Source organism: Camelus bactrianus, chromosome 3 (genome assembly GCF_048773025.1).
Source record: "Camelus bactrianus isolate YW-2024 breed Bactrian camel chromosome 3, ASM4877302v1, whole genome shotgun sequence".
NCBI classification, from domain to species: Eukaryota; Metazoa; Chordata; class Mammalia; order Artiodactyla; family Camelidae; genus Camelus; species Camelus bactrianus.
Window position 1 is genome coordinate 76,254,629 of NC_133541.1, and position 21,628 is coordinate 76,276,256.

General features: G+C 32.6%; 1 protein-coding gene and 1 non-coding gene across 12 annotated transcripts in view; both read left to right on the plus strand.

The window, feature by feature from the left end:
• The window catches only part of FER (FER tyrosine kinase), a 364,680-nt gene that overhangs the window by 53,974 nt on the left and 289,078 nt on the right, over positions 1 to 21,628 (plus strand). For all 11 annotated transcript variants that reach the window (XR_012505568.1, XM_074360443.1, XM_074360446.1 and 8 more), the window contains 2 exons: positions 4,581 to 4,754; positions 11,173 to 11,272. Coding sequence is in view for 10 of the 11 variants with exons in the window: in XM_074360443.1 (XP_074216544.1) it covers positions 4,581 to 4,754; positions 11,173 to 11,272 (274 nt within the window). In the remaining variant the exon portion in view is untranslated. The remainder of the gene's footprint in view (positions 1 to 4,580; positions 4,755 to 11,172; positions 11,273 to 21,628) is intronic.
• TRNAA-UGC (transfer RNA alanine (anticodon UGC)) lies at positions 6,880 to 6,954 on the plus strand. Its single transcript has one exon. It is a non-coding gene; the product is annotated as a tRNA-Ala (tRNA).

The window sequence follows — 21,628 nt, forward strand, 5'->3', positions numbered from 1 at the left end:
TTTTTGATAGTTTACATTGCCGTGTGTTGTTGAGTTTGTTTGGGGACACAGTTAAGTTACTTGGAAAGAGTTTGGATTTTTTTGGATCTTGATTTTAAGATTTGTTAGGCAGGACTAGAGCAGTGCTAACTCCAGGGCTAATTACTCCCCACTGGCATGGCAAAACCTTTTGAATATTCTACCCAACATTCCATGAATGATGAGTTTTCCAGTGTGGCTGGTGGGAACAGGCCCTATTCCTGGCCGTGGGTGAACGCCAGGTGCTGTTCCCTCTATCTTGTCAGCTAGTTCTTTGCCCAGCTTGTGTAGTTTTCTCTCAGGCATGCAGTCATCAGTATTCCGCTGAATACTGGACAGAGTGGTGTTTGCTGCACATCTCCAGGCTTTTCTCTCTGTGTACCTCTGTCATCTCCAGTAGTCTGTCCCATGAACTCTGGCTGCTTTGCTCTTCCCAGACCTTCAGCTTTGTCTCCTCAACCCAGGGATTCCAGTCCTGTGCTTCCTGCTCAGTCCCATGTCTGAGTTTCATGCATTATGTTCAGCTTTCCAGTAGTTTTCAATGGGAAGATGAGTTTGATTCCAGTTAGAATGTCATGACCAGAAGTTCCTTACTTTACAAATTATTTTATCTCCTCTTTCTAGCATTGTTCCTGGTACAAAGGAATCATGACCAATGTTTTCTTACTTCCTTCAGATCATTTCTGAGTATCTGCTACAATTTGTTAATTATAAATTACTAATACATAGAAATATAAGCAGTATGGTAGGATCTTTACATCACGTTTCATACCTTTTTGTTGTTGTATATGCCTGAATGGAATAAATTTTTTTCCTGTGGAAATATTCTAGCATTAAAAAAAATTAATTAAGACTTTACTTCCCCAGAGTAACTTAAATTAGGGAGTTTTTTGTTTTTTTTTTACTACTTTATGGAGGAGCTGCTAATATTTTCTGCTATCTTTGAATTGATACTGTTTTATATTTTTTCACACTATCAAGTAATGATTAGAAAATAACTCATCTTAATCTGTATTATTTTACTTTAGATATAATTTTGGCTTCTAGTGTAATGATTGTTTCCTGTTACATGTGAGAGCTGCAGTTTAATTTCATGGAAGCATCTGTCCTAAATTTGGAATGATACAGTGTTTCATATTTTAATAGGCTCTATGTTTGGAAATGCTGTCGTTTGTAGTGGTAGGTCACAAGGTATGTGTGTTTTTAGCAACTTGTGAATGGAATTTGAGTTGGCACAGAAATCATTTTGTTTTTGATTAATTCTAATATTTACATTTTTACCAGGCAATTAAGTTTTTTTTTTTTAATACATATGCCCACACAGGACATTTATTTACTTTATAGAAATAATTTGGTACTCAATAAGTGGTTCTGAAGTTTGACTTTTTTTAGTTTATTATATATTTTGGGTTTTCTCTGTATCATTTTACTTGGTTAGTTTACTTTTTTTTAAAGGCTGCATATCATTTTATTCATGTCTTTCATTTCTTACTTAACTTTTTTGGCTATTAAAACTATGATAAATGTCCTTGTTAATATAATCTGAATGGTTATGCAAATGTTTTTTGTGAGATAAATTCCAAGAAGTAGAATTTCTGGGTATAAAGTTTTGCCCTCTTAGAATTTTAATAGCTATTGCCGAATTGTTTTTCAGTAATTTACATTTCTACTAACAGTGCAGTGGAGAACCTGTTTCCCCACACTCTCACCTGTAGTGTGCAGTTGTTTCTTTAATTTTGTCAACCTGTTACATGAGAAATAGTAATTTCAAATGGCTTCATTTTTATTTTTTGCTATTAAAAAGGGTAAACCTCTTCCTTTCAAATCATTCACTTCTTCAGAGGCATCTAAGAAATAATATTAAATAACACTGTTTATATTAAACAGCCTGGGTTGTGTTTGACTTATATTTGACTATTAAATATTTATATTTTTATGTTATAAAACATAGGTGTAGGATTTTTCTTTAAATGAAAAGTAAAGCCACTGTAGGCTTTTGCTACTCTAAGGGGAATAATTTGGAAAGGAGCATGAGGAAAAGAAAAGTCACCAATTAGGAGGTGCTGCAGTAGTCCAAGCCAGAGATAATCATAACTTCCAAAGGGGTGAGAGTGAAGATGAAGAGAAATGGGTGGATTTGTAGATTTTGGAGGAAGAATCAGAAAGACTTTTTTCTTTTTCCTTTTTTTTTTTTTAAACAAGAGAAAATCAAAAGTTTATTAGCATATGTGTTCCATTTACATTTGGGAGCACTTAGAGATCAGTAAAAGGGTTGGTAAGAACTTAATGCTTATATACCATTTTATCAAAAGAACAGTACATTTTTATAGAACAGAAAGACTTCCTGATGAATTGCACATGTGGGAGGATGACAAGCTTTAGAAGAGCTGACATTTTTTAGGAAGAGAGATTATGTTTATTAGCAGTATTAGGATGTTGGGAGTGGGCTCAAGCCAGGTTTTTGTTAAAACTGGGCTATAAATGGAAAGTCCTGATAAGAAATATAAGGAGGTTTCTAATCATAGAGCATCAGTTCCTGACAGTACAGGATTTTATAGACAGTGTCCTTGGTCTGATTAGGAGATATTGAGAGTGATACAGGGTTGCCAGTTGGGGTGGTTATATATACCTTGGGAGGTTTTGACTTCCCACAGTGACTACAGTGAGCAGGGCTATTAGGCAGGATATGTGCCCTCCTGAGAGGTGGAGGGCAACCTGATCTAGTTGTGTGATCTTTTATGTTAGCTTCTATGATGGCTTCTTCCTAGTCTGCAAGGACTCCTATACAGAATCATAAAAAATTATTGCTACAAAGCACTTAGAGAATATTTATTTTTTGAAGGTACAGAATATTTGTTTTTTGAGAAAGAAACTTATTCTTCTCACTTCAAAAATTTTTTTTTCGGGGTAGCCTTAACATTCTCCACGTTATAGAATGTTTTCTTAACATTGTATTTTTTTAGAGTGAAAATATAAAATGAAAAAAGCAAAGCTACAAGAGTTCTAGGGCCATTTAGTTGATGTTTTTAATCCACATTTGTATAGTTTTTTGTTGTTTTCATCTTTGTTAAACTTTGTGTTTTAATGCGAGTATGCCAGTTTTAAATAGCTTTGTGGTATCAAGAGCATCTTAGGTTTTTGATTTTGAAAGTAAATATAATGAGTTCATAACCCACCTATCTTATTTCATTTTCATAATTGCATTTTGCAACTAAAAATGACATTTTCCCTTAAACAAATGTCCTCAAAGATTACTTTTTTAAAAAACATATTGTGGTGTATCAGGACACTAAAATAAAATTACTAAATTAGACTGGTGAGTTCTGTGACTAAGAATGTGCTTCCTTTAGGCTATGCTTTTAATTTAGATACCTGTTAAATTTTGATTTAATATTATTTTAGAATATTAATAGAAACAATTAATTCTGTTCACTCATACGTCAAAAGTAATAGTATAGAAAATTTGTTCTTGTAAAATATCTGAAACCATATGTTGTGTATTTTTTGTGTCTTTGGCATGGATCCTTTCTGGCTGTGATAAATCTCCAGTAATTATTTCTGAATAGAATTTTGGAGACCTGAAAGTAACCTCTGTTACTTTTTTTTTTTTTTTTTGAGTATTTATAAGCTAGGAAGTCAAGTGACAAACGACTTGTCCATCTAGCAGTATCCATATGCCCACTTGTCCCAAACCCACCATTATGTGTGTCTGCTATGGTGGCAAAATGTTTTTCTACAAAAACCATAGAGAACTAATGATATTTATTAAGAAAAGATATTATTAAGAAAAGAGAAAAGATAGAAATATAGAGAATACATGTATTTAAGACATAAGCAGCAGAGCAGGTACAAAGATTGAGAAAGAATTTTTAGGAAGGGTGGAAGGCAGGTTGGTTTGTTGGAAGATAAAAAGCCATAAAAACCAAAAAAGAGTTTCAGGGAGAAGTGAGTCAGTAAGATCAGATGCCTCAGAGAAACATAAAAATGAAGATGGAGATAAACAACAAGGTCCCAAGGTGTAGTACAGGAAACTATATTCAGTATCATGTAATAAACCATAATGGAAAAGAATACGAAAAAGAATGTTTATATAACTGAATCACTTTGCTGTACATGAGAAACTAACACAACTATAATAAATCAACTATATTTCATTTGAAAAAATCAAGATGAGTAAATTTCTGTTGTATTTGATCATTAGGAAGTGCTGACCTCACTCAGGTCATGGTGTGGGCAGAAGCCATATATCAGTGTGTTGAAAAACAAACAAGAAGTGATAAAATGAAGACTGCAAGTGTGGATCCTCAAAGGGTCCCTTAATCCCTGTCCTAGTATTCTGCATTGTTTCTGATTACTGACTTTTAAAGCCTTTGCACTTGAATTTGAAGATGTTAAATATGAACTAATCATTTAGCTCATTACACAGTTGCCAGAAACCTGACATTTTTATCTTAATGTTATAATTTGTATAAAACTAATTAAAGTTCCTGAACACTTAAAGCACAGCTAAATGGAAACCTCTAATACAAGTGCTAATTTTATTTCTTATTTCTTTTAAAAAGTCTTGGCTACTTATGATTCAGCAGACAGAACAACTTAGTAGAATAATGAAGACACATGCAGAGGACCTAAATTCTGGACCTTTACACAGGCTCACCATGATGATCAAAGACAAGCAGCAGGTGAAGAAGAGTTATATAGGTGTTCATCAGCAGATAGAAGCAGAGATGATAAAGGTTTGTCTTTCCATGCTGGAATTCTTTCTTTAATTTGATTTTTAAATTCAATGAAGTACTTTCTCTTGTTTGACTTTAAAAGATTGTTTAGTCATCATTTCCTAACAACAAATAGATATCAGTATATTTTTATTGAATATAAAACATTATTGATTTTAAGATAAACTGTTATTTTACATACTCCCATGAAAGAAAAAATGCTCAATTAAACTATGATACAATACTTTTTTATCACTTAGAATTTTTATTTTTTACTTGCTGAAATAGCTCTTTTAAGCTTTTAAAAATATTAATTTGTATCATGTAATACTATGTATATAATAAAAAAGAAAATATAGGCAAAATAAATTAGTTGGGATATTTCTAAATTTTCTTTACATTCAGAGTCTGTCTTTTCTGGATAATTTTTTGCAATGGTTTTTATTATGAAAATTTGCCAATGTACAGAAGAAGAGAGAATAGTAAAATGAAATCTCATTGACCTATCCATCCAAATATTCAATTAAAAAAAAAAATCTGTACTCTTACCTACTTTTCTTTTACAGTGGATAATTTTAAAGAAAATTCCAGTTATTATTTTACCCATAGATATTTTCGTATGTATTGCTAAAAAAAAAGTCCTCTTTTAAAAAAAGAAAACATAACTATTATCATTAACCCACCTTAAAATAACAATAGTTCCTTAGTATTTTTAATTATCCTGACTGGGCTCAAATGATTGTTAAATTTTTTTTTATAGTTGGCTCATTTTGAATCATGACAGAACTGTATAATTTATTCTATAGAACTGAATTTCCTTCACTTTGGAGTTTGCTGTTAGCATCATGTGATACAATTTCACATATACCTCGATCCTTCAGTTTTCCTGTAAACTGGGAGTTAGATCTAGAGGCTTGATAAGATTCTGACTGTTTATTTTGGGTAAGGATACATCACAGTTGCTGGTATAGACTTATTATTATTTCATATCAGGAGAGAGGTATATAATGTCTGCTTATTTATCTTTTTGTGGTGTTAAACTTGACTAATAGGTTTCAATGTTGCCAGCCTAATCAACCTAGTAAAAGAGTTTCTTTTCAGCCTTTCAACTGATAGTTTTAGAAACAATTGTTCATTGCTTAGATCCATTTGTTCAATGGAGGCTATAAAATGGCAACATTTTACATCTGTCATTCCTAATGCAGTTGTTAGCTAGAATCTTTCAATAAAAATGTTTCCTGTGTCAGCTTTTTGACTACCTTGAAGTATAGTTCATACAGGAAAGGCAGGATAAATGCTTGCTTTTTGACATTAATTTGCCAATTTGCAGAACAGTGAATTGGTTCTTTAGCAAATTCAAAAGTTAAGACTTCCAATTTTCAGTCCAGCATGTAAGAAGTTTGGAAGTTGTCACTCCATCCTAACAACAAGTAAAAAGCTGAACAAACCTAAAGATGAACAACTCTTCTTGGATCCATTAGAGAAGGTAGGTCATAGATCAAATGCTGCCCCCAAAGTGGAGAGACCGACAAGCAAATACAGAGAATCACAACTTTTCACAGCAGCTCGGGAACCAGTACTGGCTATAGAAAAACCTGAATTATAATTGACAAATTCTGGAGGTTCAGTGTGAACAACTCTGACACTTAAAAACTTCAGGAGGACCCAATCTTTGAGAGGCTTTTATACTTTTGTAAGTTTTACCTCCCGATCCCTATGAGGTTCTTATGGTGAATATAGGAGAAAAATGGCATGCTCTTGTCATGATTTGCAAACTCTAGAGAAGCCACTAAAAAAAAAAAAAAAAAAAAAAAGGAAAAAAAGAAGTATAGCTGGTATGCTAAGAAATGACAGAAAATAGAATCATATAAAATACTCAGTTTAAAGCCATAAAGACAGAAAAAGAGTGGAAGACAAAAATAGGAACAAATAGTAAGGGTAACAAATAGGAAACAATAACAAATATAGTAGATATTAATACAAATATATCAATAATTACTTTGAAAGTTATTGGTCTTAAACCAATTAAAAGACAGGTTTTGTCAGAATGGATCAAAAAAATAGTGCATGTACAATTACTAATATCAGAAGTGAAATAGGAGACATTACTACATATCCTATGGATATTAAAAGAATAATGAAGGTGGGAGAGGGTATAGCTCAGTGGTAGAGCACATGCCTTGCATGCATGAGGTCTGGAGTTCAATCCCCAGTAACTCCATTGAAATATAAACGAATAAGTAAGTAAACCTAATTACCTCCCCAAAATAAAAATACTTGCTTAGTAAACATTAAAAAAAAGTAAAAGGATAATGAAGGAATAGTATTAACACCTCTATGCATACAAATTTGATAATTTAGGAGAAATGGGCCAATTCCTTCAAGGACGCAATCTGCTGAAACTCACAGAAGAAGAAACATAATCTGAATAGGCATGCATCTGTTAAAGTAATTGAATCGATAACTGATGACCTTCCAAAACAGAAAGCACCAGGCTCTGATGCCTTTAGGCTCACATGGCTTCACTGGCAAATTCTATCAGACATTTAAGGAAGAAATGATACCAGTTCTCTACAAACTATTTCAGAAAAAGAAACAGAGGGAAACTTCCTACTCCATTCTGTGAGGCCAGCATTACCTAACAAAAGCAAAGACATTAGAAGAAAAGAAAACTACAGACCAATGTATCTATCTCATGAACATAGATGCAAAAATTCTTAATAGACTATTTGGAAATAAAATCCAACAGTGTAGAAAAAGAATTATATACCTAGACCAAGTGGGATTTATTTCAGATTTGAAAGGCTGTTTCAAGATTTGAAAATAAGTTAATGGAATCCATGACATCAACAGACTAAAAGAAAAAAGTCACGTGAGCATACGAATAGGTGCAGAAAAATCATTTGACAAAAATCCAACACCAATTCATGATGAAAACTCATGGTAAACCAGGAATAAAGGGGAACTTCCTCAACTTGATAAAGGATATCTACAAAAATCTTACAGCTAATATCATACTTAATTGTGAGAAACTTGTAACTTTCCCACTAACATCAGGAGCAAGACAAGGATGTCCCGTCTCACCACTGCTTGTTAACATAAAACTGGAAATCTTAGCTAATGTAACAAGAAAAAGAAAATGTATACAGATTGGGAATGAAGAAATAAAGACATCTTTGTGTACAGATGACATGACTGTACAAGATCTACAGGAGGAAAATGACAGAATTCTAATGAGAGAAATCAAGGAAATAATTGTAGAGATGTATTATGTTCATGGATATGAGAAAACCCAATATTGTCAAGATATCAGTTATTCCCAATTTGCAGTATAGATTCAACACAATCCCAATAAAAATCTCAGCAAGTTATTTTGTGTATATTGCCAAACTGATTCTGAAGTTTGTAAGGAGAAGCAAAAGACCCAGAATGGCTAACAGAATAATAAAGGAGAAGAACAAAACTGGAGGACCAACACTACCTAACTTTGAGAATTACTATAAAGACAGAGTAATCAAGATAGTTTGGTATTTGGGAAAGACAATAGACAAATAAACAAAAGACCAGTAGAACAGAACAGAGGGTCCGAAGTAGATCCACATAAATATAACTACCTGATCTTTGACAAAGGGGCAAGGTCAGTATGGGGGAGAAAAGTTAATATTTTCAACAAATGGTGCTGGAACAACAGATAGCCGCTTGCAAAAAATGAATCTAGACACAGATCTTACACCATTCACAAAAATTAATTCAAAATGGATTATAGATGTAAATATAAAACATAAAATATTAAACTCTTGGAAGATAAATAGGAGAGAACCTAAATAACTTTGGGTATGGAGATGACTTTTCAGATACATCCATGAAAGAAATAATTGATAAGATGGAATTCATCAAAGTTGAAAACTTCTGCTCTGTTTTCCTTTCTTTCTTTTTTTAAAAAATTGTAACTCCACAGAAACATGTGTGGCACATGTCACAAACAGCAAAGGAACAACATGAATTTTCATCAAGAGAAATTTTACTAATACTGGACTTAAAGTACAAAGTGACTCCAATCTCAAAGGATGTTGCATCTTTAATACAAATTTAAGGGAAAGTAAGAGCATTGGAAATGAAACTCAAAAGGGTCTCAAGCACACTATGGGGTCCTCTATAAGCAAGTATGGAACTATAATGATTTCATAAATTTAAAAGAAATAACAAACTGAAAGCAGCCTGATATGCAAGATAAAATGAACCAGATTGGCAAAATTCTCAGACAGGTTTCAACAACAGATGTCAATGGGATACAACAGTTAAAAATTATATAAAGTGGGAAAATGTTCAATCCCATGAGACCAGAGCAGTAATTGTGATGACTAGTTACCCAGACGTAAGTGTCCATATTTCTTGCCTGCTCCAAGCAAACACACACACACACACACACACACACACATGTTCCCCTCCAAAAAACAAACAAAAAAAAACAAAACAAAACAAAAAGAAACTACATAATACAGTGTCAAAAGAATGAGAAGATAAGCCATAGACTGGCAGAAGATAATTGCAAAGACACATCTGATAAAGGACTGTTACCTAAAATATACAAAGAACTCTTAAAAGTCCACTAAGAAAACAAACAACCTGATTGAAAAACAGACATCTCACCAAAGATACACAGATGGCAAATAAGCGCATGAAAAGTTGCTTCTTTTATCATCAGAAATGCAAATCAAAGCAACAGTGAGATACACTACACATCTGTTAGAATGCTCCAAATCCAGAACACCAACACTAAAGCTGGTGAGGATGTGGAGCAACAGGAACACTTATTCATTGCTGATGGGAATGCAAAATAATCCAACCACTTTGGAAGACAGTTTCACTGTTTCTTACAAAACTAAAAATACTCTGACCATAGGACCCTGCAATTGAGCTCCTTGGTATTTTCCCAAAGGAGCTGAAAACATATGTCCACACTGAAGCTCACACAGTTGTTTATAGCAGCTTTCTTCATAACTGTGAAAACTTGGAAGCAACCAAATGGTCCTTTATTAAATTAATGGATAAATAAACCGTGTGGTGCATCCAGACAAAGGAATACTATTCGGCTCTCAAAGGAAATGAGCTACCAAGCCACAGAAAGACATGGAGGAACTTTAAATGCGTATTACTAAGTGAAAGATGACACCCTGAAAAATCTGTATGATTCTAATTATATGATATTCCAGAAAAGTCACAACTATGGAGACAGTAAAAAGATTATTTGTTCTCAGGGTTTAGTGGGGAGAGAAGAACGAATAGATGGAGTAGAGAGGATTTTTTGACAGTGAAAAATGACTGTGTGCTGCTATAATGATGGATACATGTCATTATATGTTTGTTCAAACCCATAAAATGTACAACACCAAGAGTGGAACTTAATATAAATTATGTACTTGTGTGGCAGTGATGTGTTGTAGTTTTATTAGTTGTAACAAATGTACCACTGTTGTAGGGGAATGTTAATAGTGGGGGAGGCTGTGCATGTATAGGGATAAAAGATAAATGGGAAATCTCTGTACTTTGTGATCAATTTTGCTGTGATACAAAAACTGCTCTAAAATGTAAAGTCCATTAAAAACAAAACATTAACCAGTGAAGTATCTTTTAAAAGGGAATCATTTGAATTTATTTATATCTAAATCATAGTTGTTGATATTTTGTTTATTTACACAGTGCCATCCTTCATGTGTCAAGAACATTGGTGATGCACAATTTGTTTAAAGTGGGTTCTGGCATTTTCCAAATTGCTTATGCCCCTTTAGCAAGTTTTTAATGCTGCTCATTTCTTACTTTTCTTAGAAGGCTTATTAGAAGTTTTTCGGATATCTCGGACTCTGATTTTTTCCTCAAATGCTATTTATGGCTTTTTGACAAGAGTCAAGGACTTGGGTTTGTCTAGCCTTACTGTAGATAATAACTAAGCTCATACGTGCATGGAGTGACCACTCTCATGATTGCTGCCGGGTCAGCAATGATCATTAGATGCATCTTCTTTTCACAGATGTTACAATGTAAAAAAAAAAAATTATTTTAGAGCTGGTGAATTGTGACAACTCAGAGTTATTCTGTATAATTAAGTATTTTAATTTTATTTTAAAATTAGCATATTTTAGAGAAAATATTTCTGTATGCAGCAATGAATTATTGGTCTTTAAATTTTAGAAAATGATGGCACTATTTCTTGACTTGCTCTTCTTTTTAAGAAGTATTTTTCCCTTTTTCATATGCTGTTGAATTTATCACCAATTTCTAAGCTAATTTTAATTATTGTTTGTAAATTGTATATTGAAGAGCAACTCTGACCTATAAGCAGTAAAATATGTATTAGTCAGTGCTTTGGAAGTTAAGTTCTTGACTGATGGAAATTTAAAGGCATTAAAAAAACTTTTTTTGTTTTTCTTTTTTTGGACAGGTTACAAAGACAGAATTAGAGAAATTAAAAACCAGCTATAGACAATTAATAAAAGAAATGAATTCTGCCAAAGAGAAATATAAAGAAGCTGTAGCTAAAGGTATGGCAATTTATGAAAAATGTTTATTTTAGTGATTTTTTATTCTTATCATTTGAAAGTTACCTTTGTAAGTGGTGGAATGATTCTTAGACCAATTCAGATTTTAAAATATTAAAATAAGACAAAATAGACTAATTAATAAGTCTATATTGTCCTAAAATTTTCATAATTAGCTTTGAAAGTAAATGGGACGAGAAACACTGTTATAACCAGAGATTTATGGTTATAGTCTTTAGTTGTGACTAATCTTCATATTTAGATTTTTAAATTAAAAATTTTTTTCTGTTCTTCCTGGTTAAATATAAGATTTATTTGCAATGCTTTAAAAAAATTCTTCAACTTCTGTTTCTCTTTTATTAATGTATTTTCTCTTTGTCTTTTACTTGTATATTATGTTGTTATTTTGTTGAGGTTATTGAAATAAACAGCTCCTACATTTGGATATACCTTGCACAATGAAAATACTGTGTTTTTGTTGTTATTCCCAGTAAACTAGGAGAGGTACTGATTTAGATGAACATTCCCCCTCCATCCTTACTTCCTCCCTTTCTGTCTCCCTTCCCCTCATCCTCCTCTCACTCCTCCTTGCTTCCTTCCTCTCCTTCCTTCTCTCCCTTGCTCTCCCTTCTTCTAATATTCCCTTGAACATTTATTCCCTTTGTGTCTTCCTTTCTCCTTGTCTCCACCCCTCCCACATTCACTTCACGTTTCTGCTTCTTGCCGTGTTTCTATTGCTGTTTTAGGGAAGATGAATTAATGTTTGTTCAGTTTATTTTTACTTATTTTCTTGGTACCTCAACCTATATTTTGAGATTATGATGTCTTTTTAATGCAAACACAGCTTTTAAAATGTTTTTGTAATTCAATTGTGTAAGTTATTTAAGTGAAGAAAAGATAAAAAAGGAATAGTGGAAAGTTCATAGACTTTACAGTCAGATGGTCTTGGATGTTAGTTCCGATGTTGTTTCATAGATTTTCAAACTTCATGTACCTAATTTTTATTCCTTTGTTATTTTAAAGAATGCTTTATATAATCAAGAAATATTTACTGAGCACTTACTATCTTTAAATTATTGAGATTCAAACAGTATTTCCTAGGCATTCAAGGAGCTTACCCATTTCTGGTTACTATTCTAACGGGAAATCCAAGTCTTACCCTTTTCCAAAATTTAGCGTTTATGCAAGGGATTTCTTGCTAAACCATCAAGAGTAATTTAGAAATAGTTTTGTACACTGAGCATTACTACTCAATCTGTCAAAGTAGTTCATTTTATAAAGTTCATTACCTAATACTTGGTTAGCATTCTCAAATTAGTTTCCTATGTTATAAATATCCATATTTAAATTTACCCAGAGCAAGTGACGACTTAATCCAACTATATTGTAATCCATCTATGCCTAGTATTTCACACTAACTCTATATCTGTTGGAGAATGAATAGTTAGAAAAAGGAATATATAATTGCTCCCAAGTCTTTAGTACCTATTTTTAATGGTATAGCTTACTTTTGTTTAAAAAAAAGAAATCTAAATCTGGTATCATAATAAAGTTTTAAATAGTTCTTTTACCTAATATTTATATTGTCAGAGATTATTCACAGGTAATAATTGTTCTTTATTACTTTTGATATAGACGAAACACCACTTAGTGTTGTATTAATAGTAGGAAGGCACTAGAAAATCTGAATACCATAGTTTTAATTGATCTTCAGAAGTATATCATTTGACTGAGTCTCCTGAACTTAACATATGTGAGTTCATTTACGTTACTCTTTCCAAAGTTATTAGTGATAGTATTTTCCTATTTTCAAGAATTTGATTACTCCTATTAAGTCAGTTTATAATGTATAGAGTATACACTTTTAAAGTAAGTTTTTATGTAACAAGGTAAATGCATGAGACATACATAAAGTTCCCTTTTATAATCAAAAGTACTATCTATATCTATATACTCATGTTTACATGTTTACTTGAAAAAGTATAAAATTATATTTTTGAAAACTTTGTATCTATTTTCAGACTGCTTCTATGTTTAACATAGAAGTAGGGTCTTATTTGTGTTTGTAAAATTATTTACTCTTTTTTAATTAAAAAGATTTTGTTCTTATTATTTTGGGGGGGGTAATTAGGTTTACTTATTTATTTATTTTTAGACGAGGTACTGGAGATTGAACCTAGGACCTAGTGTATGCTAAGCATGTACTCTACCACTTGAGCTATACCCTCCTGCCCCATTTACTCTCTATAAGGCTGATGTGATGGCAAATTCTTCCAGAATTTACAGGCTCTATGTCAGAACCTTAGTTCATCTGGAGAGGCCAGACCAGGCCATTTCTGGAATGGGCCTTAGCTGCTGGGGCACTGGCACTGGATACCGAAGCTGTGGCTCTGGCATTCAGAGTTATTAATTTAGACATTAGGAGGTTTTGATAAAGCTATTTAAAGCCCCAGTCTGGTATATAGCATCCAGTTTGAGAAGACAAGGCATTGGGAGAGATAGGATCTGGTAATAGTTCCTATAGTAGGTAAGGGTTACATTCAGGGTTTGATTTGGTTTGGAGTCAAGGACTCAGTTACTGCAACTGGAGGTTCAGCAGTAGCAGTAGATCAGTAGGAAGCCTGGGCTAATACTGAAGTTCCAAACTCCTCTCCCCTGCTGCATAGATTATACAAAATGCTTTAACTTTTGAATGTTAGAACTTACATCCAAAGGAACACTGACTTATGTTCAGTCTAATGTAAAACATAATGTTCATTTGTAATATGAATATAGCATCATTTTAGTCAATTTTTTTTGGTAATATACCTTAAATTTCAAACTCATTTTGCTCTATGCAGTGCTGAGAGAATAACTATTTGTCTTAATTTGACTTGGACTAATTTGAACATTAGTCTGTTGATTGTTATTTATAACAAGTATACTGAGAACAACCAAAATAATTTTAGCCTTTTAAGCTGAAGTTAATAATTTAGAGAGTTTCCTGATAGCATGTAATAACAAGTTTTTGAATGCAAAATACTCAGGTTTTACTTTCCTATTGCACATTAAGTTCTGAATACTTTAAGTTGGTTACTCACATGGCTAGGTTTGCCATAAAACAATTTCGTGACTATAAAGCTTGTATCCAAACTGAAGTTTTGACATAATGGTGGTAAATGTTGGAAAAATTTGCCATCACATCATCTTTATGAAGAATAAATGACTTTACCAAAGAACTCCTGCAGGATCGTATTATCTATGAACAAAGACAGTTTTACTTTTCCTTTTCAATCTGTATGTCTTTTCTTTTTTATTTTCTTTTTCTTGCTTAGTTGCCCTAGGTATAACCTCTAGTACAGTAGTGAATAGAAGTAGAAAGCAAGCATGTTTGCTTTGTTCCTGATCTGAGGGGGAAAGGCTTTCATCATTAGTATGCAGTCAACTATAGTTTTTCAAAGATTTTTCTTATTATCAGGTTGAAGAAGTTCCTTTTTATTCCTGCTTAAATTAAGAATGGATGTTGGGTTTTGTCAAATGCTTTTTCTATATCTATTGAAATGAGTATTTTTTCTTCTTTTAGCTTGATATGGTAATTTTTTTTGATTGATTTTCACATGTTTCAAATATTGTACCAACTTCACATTCTTAGGATAAATTCTTCTTGGTTATGATGTATTATTATTTTTTATGTTGTTCAATGTGGTTGGCTAGGTTTTTTTTAATAAATATTTATCTTTGTCTCTGTTTCTTTCATCTTTGTCTCATTTTTTTATAAGGATAATACTGTCCTCTTCATGATTACCGTCTCTTCAATTTTGTAGAAATATTTGTGTTCAATTTGTGTTCAGTAGTATTTCTTAAATATTGGTAGGATTCACTTGTGAAATCATCTAGGTCTGCTTGTTGCATTTTTTCTTTTTTGCTGAGGTTTTTAAACTATAAATTAAATTTCTTTAGTTTATATAGGGCTATTCAGTTTATCTGTTTTTGTTTGAATTTTAGTAGGTTGTATCTTTCAAGGAATTGTGCATTTCATTTAAACTGTTTAATTTATTGATACTAAGTTTTTCAGAATATTCCCTTATTCACCTTTTTATATTTGTAGAATCTGTGGTGATGATTTCCTCTTCATTCTTGATATTGGTCCTTTATGTCGTCTCTTTTTCCTAATCATTCTGGCTGGAGGTATATTGATTTTATTAACCTCAAGATCAGCTTTAGGCTTTTTTAAAAAATATTTTTCTGCTTTCTATTTAGTTGACTTAAGCTCTAATCTTTATTTTTTCCTTCTTTCTGCTTGCTTTAGGCTTAGTTTGCATCAACTTTTCTATTTTTTTTTTTTTAATGTGGAAGCTCAGGTCGTTGATTTGAGAACTATCTTCTTTTCTAATATAGGCATTTAGTGCTGTGAATTTCCCTAAGTACTGTTTTAGCAACATTCCATAAATTTGTATGTTTTATGTCTTCATTTTCCTTCAATTCAAAATACTTTATAACTTCCTCTTAGGTTTTTTCCTTTGATCCATAGATTATTTAGAAGTGTACTTAGTTTACTAACATTTTGGCATTGAATTTTTTTCTATTTTTGATTTATAATTTAATTTCATTTGGTCTGAGAATGTTCTTTATATGACTTTATTCCTTTTAAATTTATATATACATGTTATATGGTTCATAGTATGGTTTCTCATGGTAAATGCTTCATGTGCACTTGGTAAGAATATGTATTCTGCTATTGTTGGTTGGAGTGGTGTGTATTCCTAGCTTGATCCAGTTGGTTACTAATGTTATTAAAAATTTTTATCTTCTTACTGATTTTCTGTCTACATGTTCTGTTGATTATTGAGAGAGGGCAATTGAAATTCCCCACTGTAATTGTAGATTTGTCTATTTCTTTTCATAGTTCTGTCAGTTTTGCTTAATGTATTTTGAAACTCTGTTATTGAGTGTAAAAGCCATCATGATTGTATTCTTGATGCTTTGACCCTTTTGTCATATGAAGTGACCTTTATTATCCCTGGTATTTTTCTTTGCTGTATTATCTATTCTATCTGATTTTAACATGAGATACTTTGATTAGTGTTTACATGGTGTCTCTTGTTTTCATTCTTTTAGTTTAACATGCTTCAGACTTTATTCTTGAAGTCTGTTTCTTGTAAGCAGCATATAATTAAGTTTTACTTTTTTTATCTTGATAATCTCTACATCTTAATTGTGATTTTTGATAATGTTAGGTTTAAAGCTGTCATCTTATAGTTTTTTTCCTCTTTGTTCCATCTGTTCTTTGTTCTACTTTTCCTTTTTTCTGCCTTTGGATTAATTGAAAACATTTCTTAAAATTCTCATTATCTTCTTTGCTGTCTTATTAGTAATAACTTTTCTTTTTTTAATTTTACCTTTATTTTCTATAGTGTACCTTCAAGTCATATTTTATCACCTTATGTATATTATGAGATCCTTACAATAGAACAGTCTTCCTGTATTTGTGGTATTGTTTGATATATTTTACCTTTGTATATGTTTTGAACTTTACACTATATTGTTAACATTTTTGTTTTTGTTTAGTCAATTCTCTTTAAAATAATAATAAAGCATCTCACATATTTATCCATCTAGTTTTCTTTTCTAGCATTCTTTATTCCATCTAGTATCATTTTACTTTTGCCTAAATGCCTTACTTTGATATTTATTGTAATGTAAATCTGCAGGTAGTAAATTCAGCTTTTGTATGTCTGAAAAATTTTTATTTTACCTTTGTTTTTGAAATATATTTTTGTTGGGTATAGGATTCTGTTTGGCCAGTTTTTTTTCTGTTATCTTTAAAGATGTCGGCTTAGTGTCATGTCAAGAAGAAATCTGCTTTATCTTCTCGTTGCTCTGCATGTTTTATGTTCCTTTGGCAGCTTTCAGGATTTCCTTTTTATTATTGGTTTTGAACAATTTTATTTTGATGCATCTTGCTGCACATTCTTTTTCCCTTATGTTTGTGGCTTTTTGAACTTTTTATATCTGAGAATTTATAGTTTTCATCAGATTTGGAAACCTTTCAGCCATTATTTCTTCACATGTATTTTCTGTCTCCCCCTCTATTTCTGCTCTCCTCTGGAGACTCCAGTTACATGTGTATTAGGCTGCTTGTGGTTGTCTCACGGCCTACTGATGCTCTGTTCATTTTTTCCCCCTTGTCTAGTTTTGCTTTCTGTTTCATTTTGGTTAGGGTCTGTGGTTATGTCTACAATTCTACCAATCTTATCTTTTGCAGCATCTAATCTGCCTTTAATCCCATGCAGTGTATTTTTCATCTCAGGTCTTGTAGATTTTGCCTGAATAATTACAATTTGGGTCTTTTCTTAAATCTTCCATGTATCTACTTAACATTTTAACCTAAATTTTAGAGTCTTGGTGGACTTCATCTTCCTTCTTCATTTGTTCTGAAAGTTGTATGAGTTTATTCATTCTCAGATTTTTTTTTTCCCTCACTATAATCCCCGCTTGTTTATGCTGTAGAAAATATAAGCATCTTTATCTGTATGCCTACATGCAGGTCCTTGTTCATATGCTGTATAGTATTTTTTACCAAGTTAAAAAGTATTTTTTAAGAATAAATGTGTGCTAATTTTGTAAAATATAAGCAATATCATATTGAACCATATAGTATTGAATTAAGCAAATTTAAATATGATTTTGCTTTGAAGTTTTATAGTTGACTTGAAGATATACTGAAATATCAGAAAAGATGTTCAGAATAACGATTTCATAGTTATGTATTCTGATGGCTAGACCTATACTACAGGTTTACCTTCACTAAGCCTCAAAATACAAACAAAAGGATTTGTGGGACTTCTGTTACATGGGTAGAAGTCTGAATGCTTCTGCTTTATCATCATATTCAGGGAAAAAAAAAAAACAAGACAAAGTGAGCTACTCCATAGCATACATGCCCATGCCAGTTGGTCTAAAGAAGTTTGAAAGATGCACTCTTCACCCACTTTTATAACAAGAGAGGGGAAACAGACTCTCTTTCAAATTCTTCTTTCTCTATGACACATGTAAAAGAATGCTAAAGGATTGGTAAAATCCCTGATTATTTACAAGCCTTCACTTACCCTTTAGGCAGATGGAGTAAGAAAGTGTCTACTGCTAGAACTGTGGGAAATTGGTTGGAAGTCTCATTCAGAAGTAAATTTTTCTGTAATTGGGAAGTAGATTTTCTTAAATTGCCTCTTCACGCATTATGAATAGTTCTGCAATATTTTATAGCCAATTAAAATTGATTAGATCTATTGAGTTGTCTCTTTAGAGTACTTTAATTATGAAAACCAGTTTGAAATGAGTCCAGACTTGAGACAGATGGTTAAATTTCTGTTTAAATAAATCCAAATTTTAAAAAAATTAATAAAACTTTGAAAAGGCTATTTTAGTTGATTTCTTCATTTTGACTCCACTAAGAGTGGCATCTGACTTTCTTACTTGATAATCTTTATATCTTGGAGATTTAAAAAAAATCAGATCATATATGGAGGTCCTCTAGAAAAATACTCTGAAATTTAAATTTACCTCTCAGTTCTACATATGGAAGAAGTACATTTTTGGATACATGACTTACTAAAGACCAAACCAGAGCTCAGGGTGTGTTTGTTGATCATCAGTTCTGTTTAAATGACCTGAAAGCTGGAGGTTTTCTATTTTTTTTTTTCAGACCTACGTTTTAATACATGATATATCAGCAGGTAACTTATGGCATGAATGCTTCTCACTGCATGGAACTTAATATAATAGGGTCTTCACAGGGTCATAAAGAGTAATGGCCCTCAGTTATTAATCTAATTTGCATTGTGCTGAAGCCACAGAAATTGGAGTGACAGTTCTAATGTTCTCATTAGATGCTGAAATATTACATGGGATGGAATATGCTACATGATTCATTTGTATTCTGCAGAAACTTCATAAAAATAAAATGAAAGCACAATAATTTGATTTGTCCCTATTTGCTTAGTTTTATTAAGTAAAAGAGACCAAGTTTAATATATAAAGAGATTAAGAGAAGTTATATACTTTTGCTGATTTTCCTCTATATTTTATAGGTGAGCTCCTTAACAATATTAGTTTTGGACTTGATTACTAGAAAGATGATATAAACATATACAGAAGGTAAAATTGTAATCTTTCTATAACTTTTAATTTTTTAAAAATTATCTAAGTTTAAATTAAAAAAAGAACTATATCAATTTATGCATTTTCTTGTTATGTGCCAGGCACTGTTATTTGCATTAATGGTACTGTAAATAAGAAAACACACGGAAATCCCTGCCTCTTTGAGCTTATGTTTTAGAGCAGAAGATAGCTGAGTAGTAAACAAATGAGTAATGCATATTTAGTATGTTAGATGGTGGTAGGTATGATGGAGAAAACACAGTAGGTAGATAGGATGTTGGGAGGAGAATCAGGTTAGGTATCATGAAGAAAGACACATTTAAATGAATGATGAGAGGAGTGAGGGAGTGAAGCATGTGATTATCTGGGACAAAGAGTGCTCCAGGAAGAGGGAAAAGCCAAAGCAAAGTCATTGAGATGGGATCATGCTGGGCATATCTGAAGAGTAGTATAGGCACCTGTGCGCTGGACCTGAGGGACTGGTAAAGGAAAGGTGTGGAGGTGTGAGATGAGATCAGAGGAAGCATGATGGTGGATTATGCAGGATCTTGCTAGTTGTTTTAAAACTTTGGCTTTTACTCTGAGTAAGATGGGAAGCCCAATGGAGGGTTTTGAGCAGAGGAATGACATGAACTTACATTTTGACAGGATAATTCTTGCAGCTTTGTAGAGAATAGACTGAGGGGTGGGGGAAGGATGGAAGTAAGGAGATCACTTCCAGGCTATTGGAGTAATCCAGGCAAGGGCTCAGGCTGACTTCTTCCTGGGTGGTAGCAGCAGAGGTGATGAGAAGTGGTCACATTCTGGATATACATATAATCAATTCTTGTTATTTATGGCAGTTATGTTATATAAAATCACCATGATTACTAAATTAGCATTACCTGTTTACTGAATCATTGCCCTGGGTGGACATAACATAAGGGGTTAGAGCCCTGTAAGCATGGTCACAACATTTTTGACACTTGATCAGTACATCATTTTTTTTTAATGTGTATTTCTGCTAAAAGACACCTTCTTTAAAACACATTGTTGACTTATTAACATTGAACTCACAGCTAGCAGTGCTATTACTCGTGAGTAAACAAAGCTTTCTAACACACGTTTACTCTGTGAGGCACATCAGAACCTTCTTTAGTTTAAGAATACTAAACTGCACTTTAACATTATGCTTGGGGGCCGTTTTAAGCAGCAGAATCACTAGAAAAAGCACAAAAATGCAAAAAATATAAAACTGAATAGATTGCAAAAAGGACAGTTTACACTACAATTGCTGAAACAAAAAGGCAGAGCATAGCCTTTCAACCTCAGTTGAGAATGGATGTATCAAGTGACTCCTTTGCTGCTCTGCATGTGTACACGTCCGTGATTGACCTGGAAAGCACTGTGTGTATCGAGTTTTAGGCATTAGGCAAACTTGGAAATATGGAATACATGGATATTGAGGATCCAGTATATATTGAAAATAGAGCCTAAAGGAGTTGCTGATGAATTGAATGTAGTGTGGGAGAGAAAGAAGCCAAAAATAATTCCAAGATTTTTGGCCTGATCAACAGGAAGGATGACACTGTTGTTACTGAGATGGAGAAAAATATAGGAGGAGCATATTTGAAGGTGAAGATCAAGAGTTTGGTTTTGGGATTCTTATTTGACATCTACATGGAGATACCAAGTTTGCTCTAGAATCTCTTAAGTTTTGAGTTCCAGGGAGAATTCCGAGTTTGATTTATAAATTTGATTGTCAGTTGGTATTTAAAGCCATGAGATTTGATGGCATTGCCCAGGGTTTTAATTAAGATAGAAAAGAGAACAGCCCTAAGACTGAGCCCAATATTAAGAAGTCAGGGAAATGAGAAAGAAATTGTAAAGAAGAGTAAAATAAAAGGAAAACCAAAAGAAAGTATCACTCTGGAAGCCAGATGGGGTGAAATGATTTCAAAAAGAACAAGTGATCATGTAATGATTAAGAGTTGAGTACTGCTAAGAAACTCTTAGCGATTTGTATTTAGCGAAAAGTACGTTTTTGGTGACTTTGACAAGAACAGTTTCAGTGGAGCAATAGGGGAACAATCTAAATGGGATGGGTTTAAGAAAGAATGAGAAGGAAAAAACTGCAAATAACTAGTATAGACAAATCTTTTTAGGGGTTTTGCAGTGAAGATAAAGAGAAACAACTAAAAGAAGTAGAGTCAAGGGAGGACTTTTTCTTTTTCTTTTTCTTTC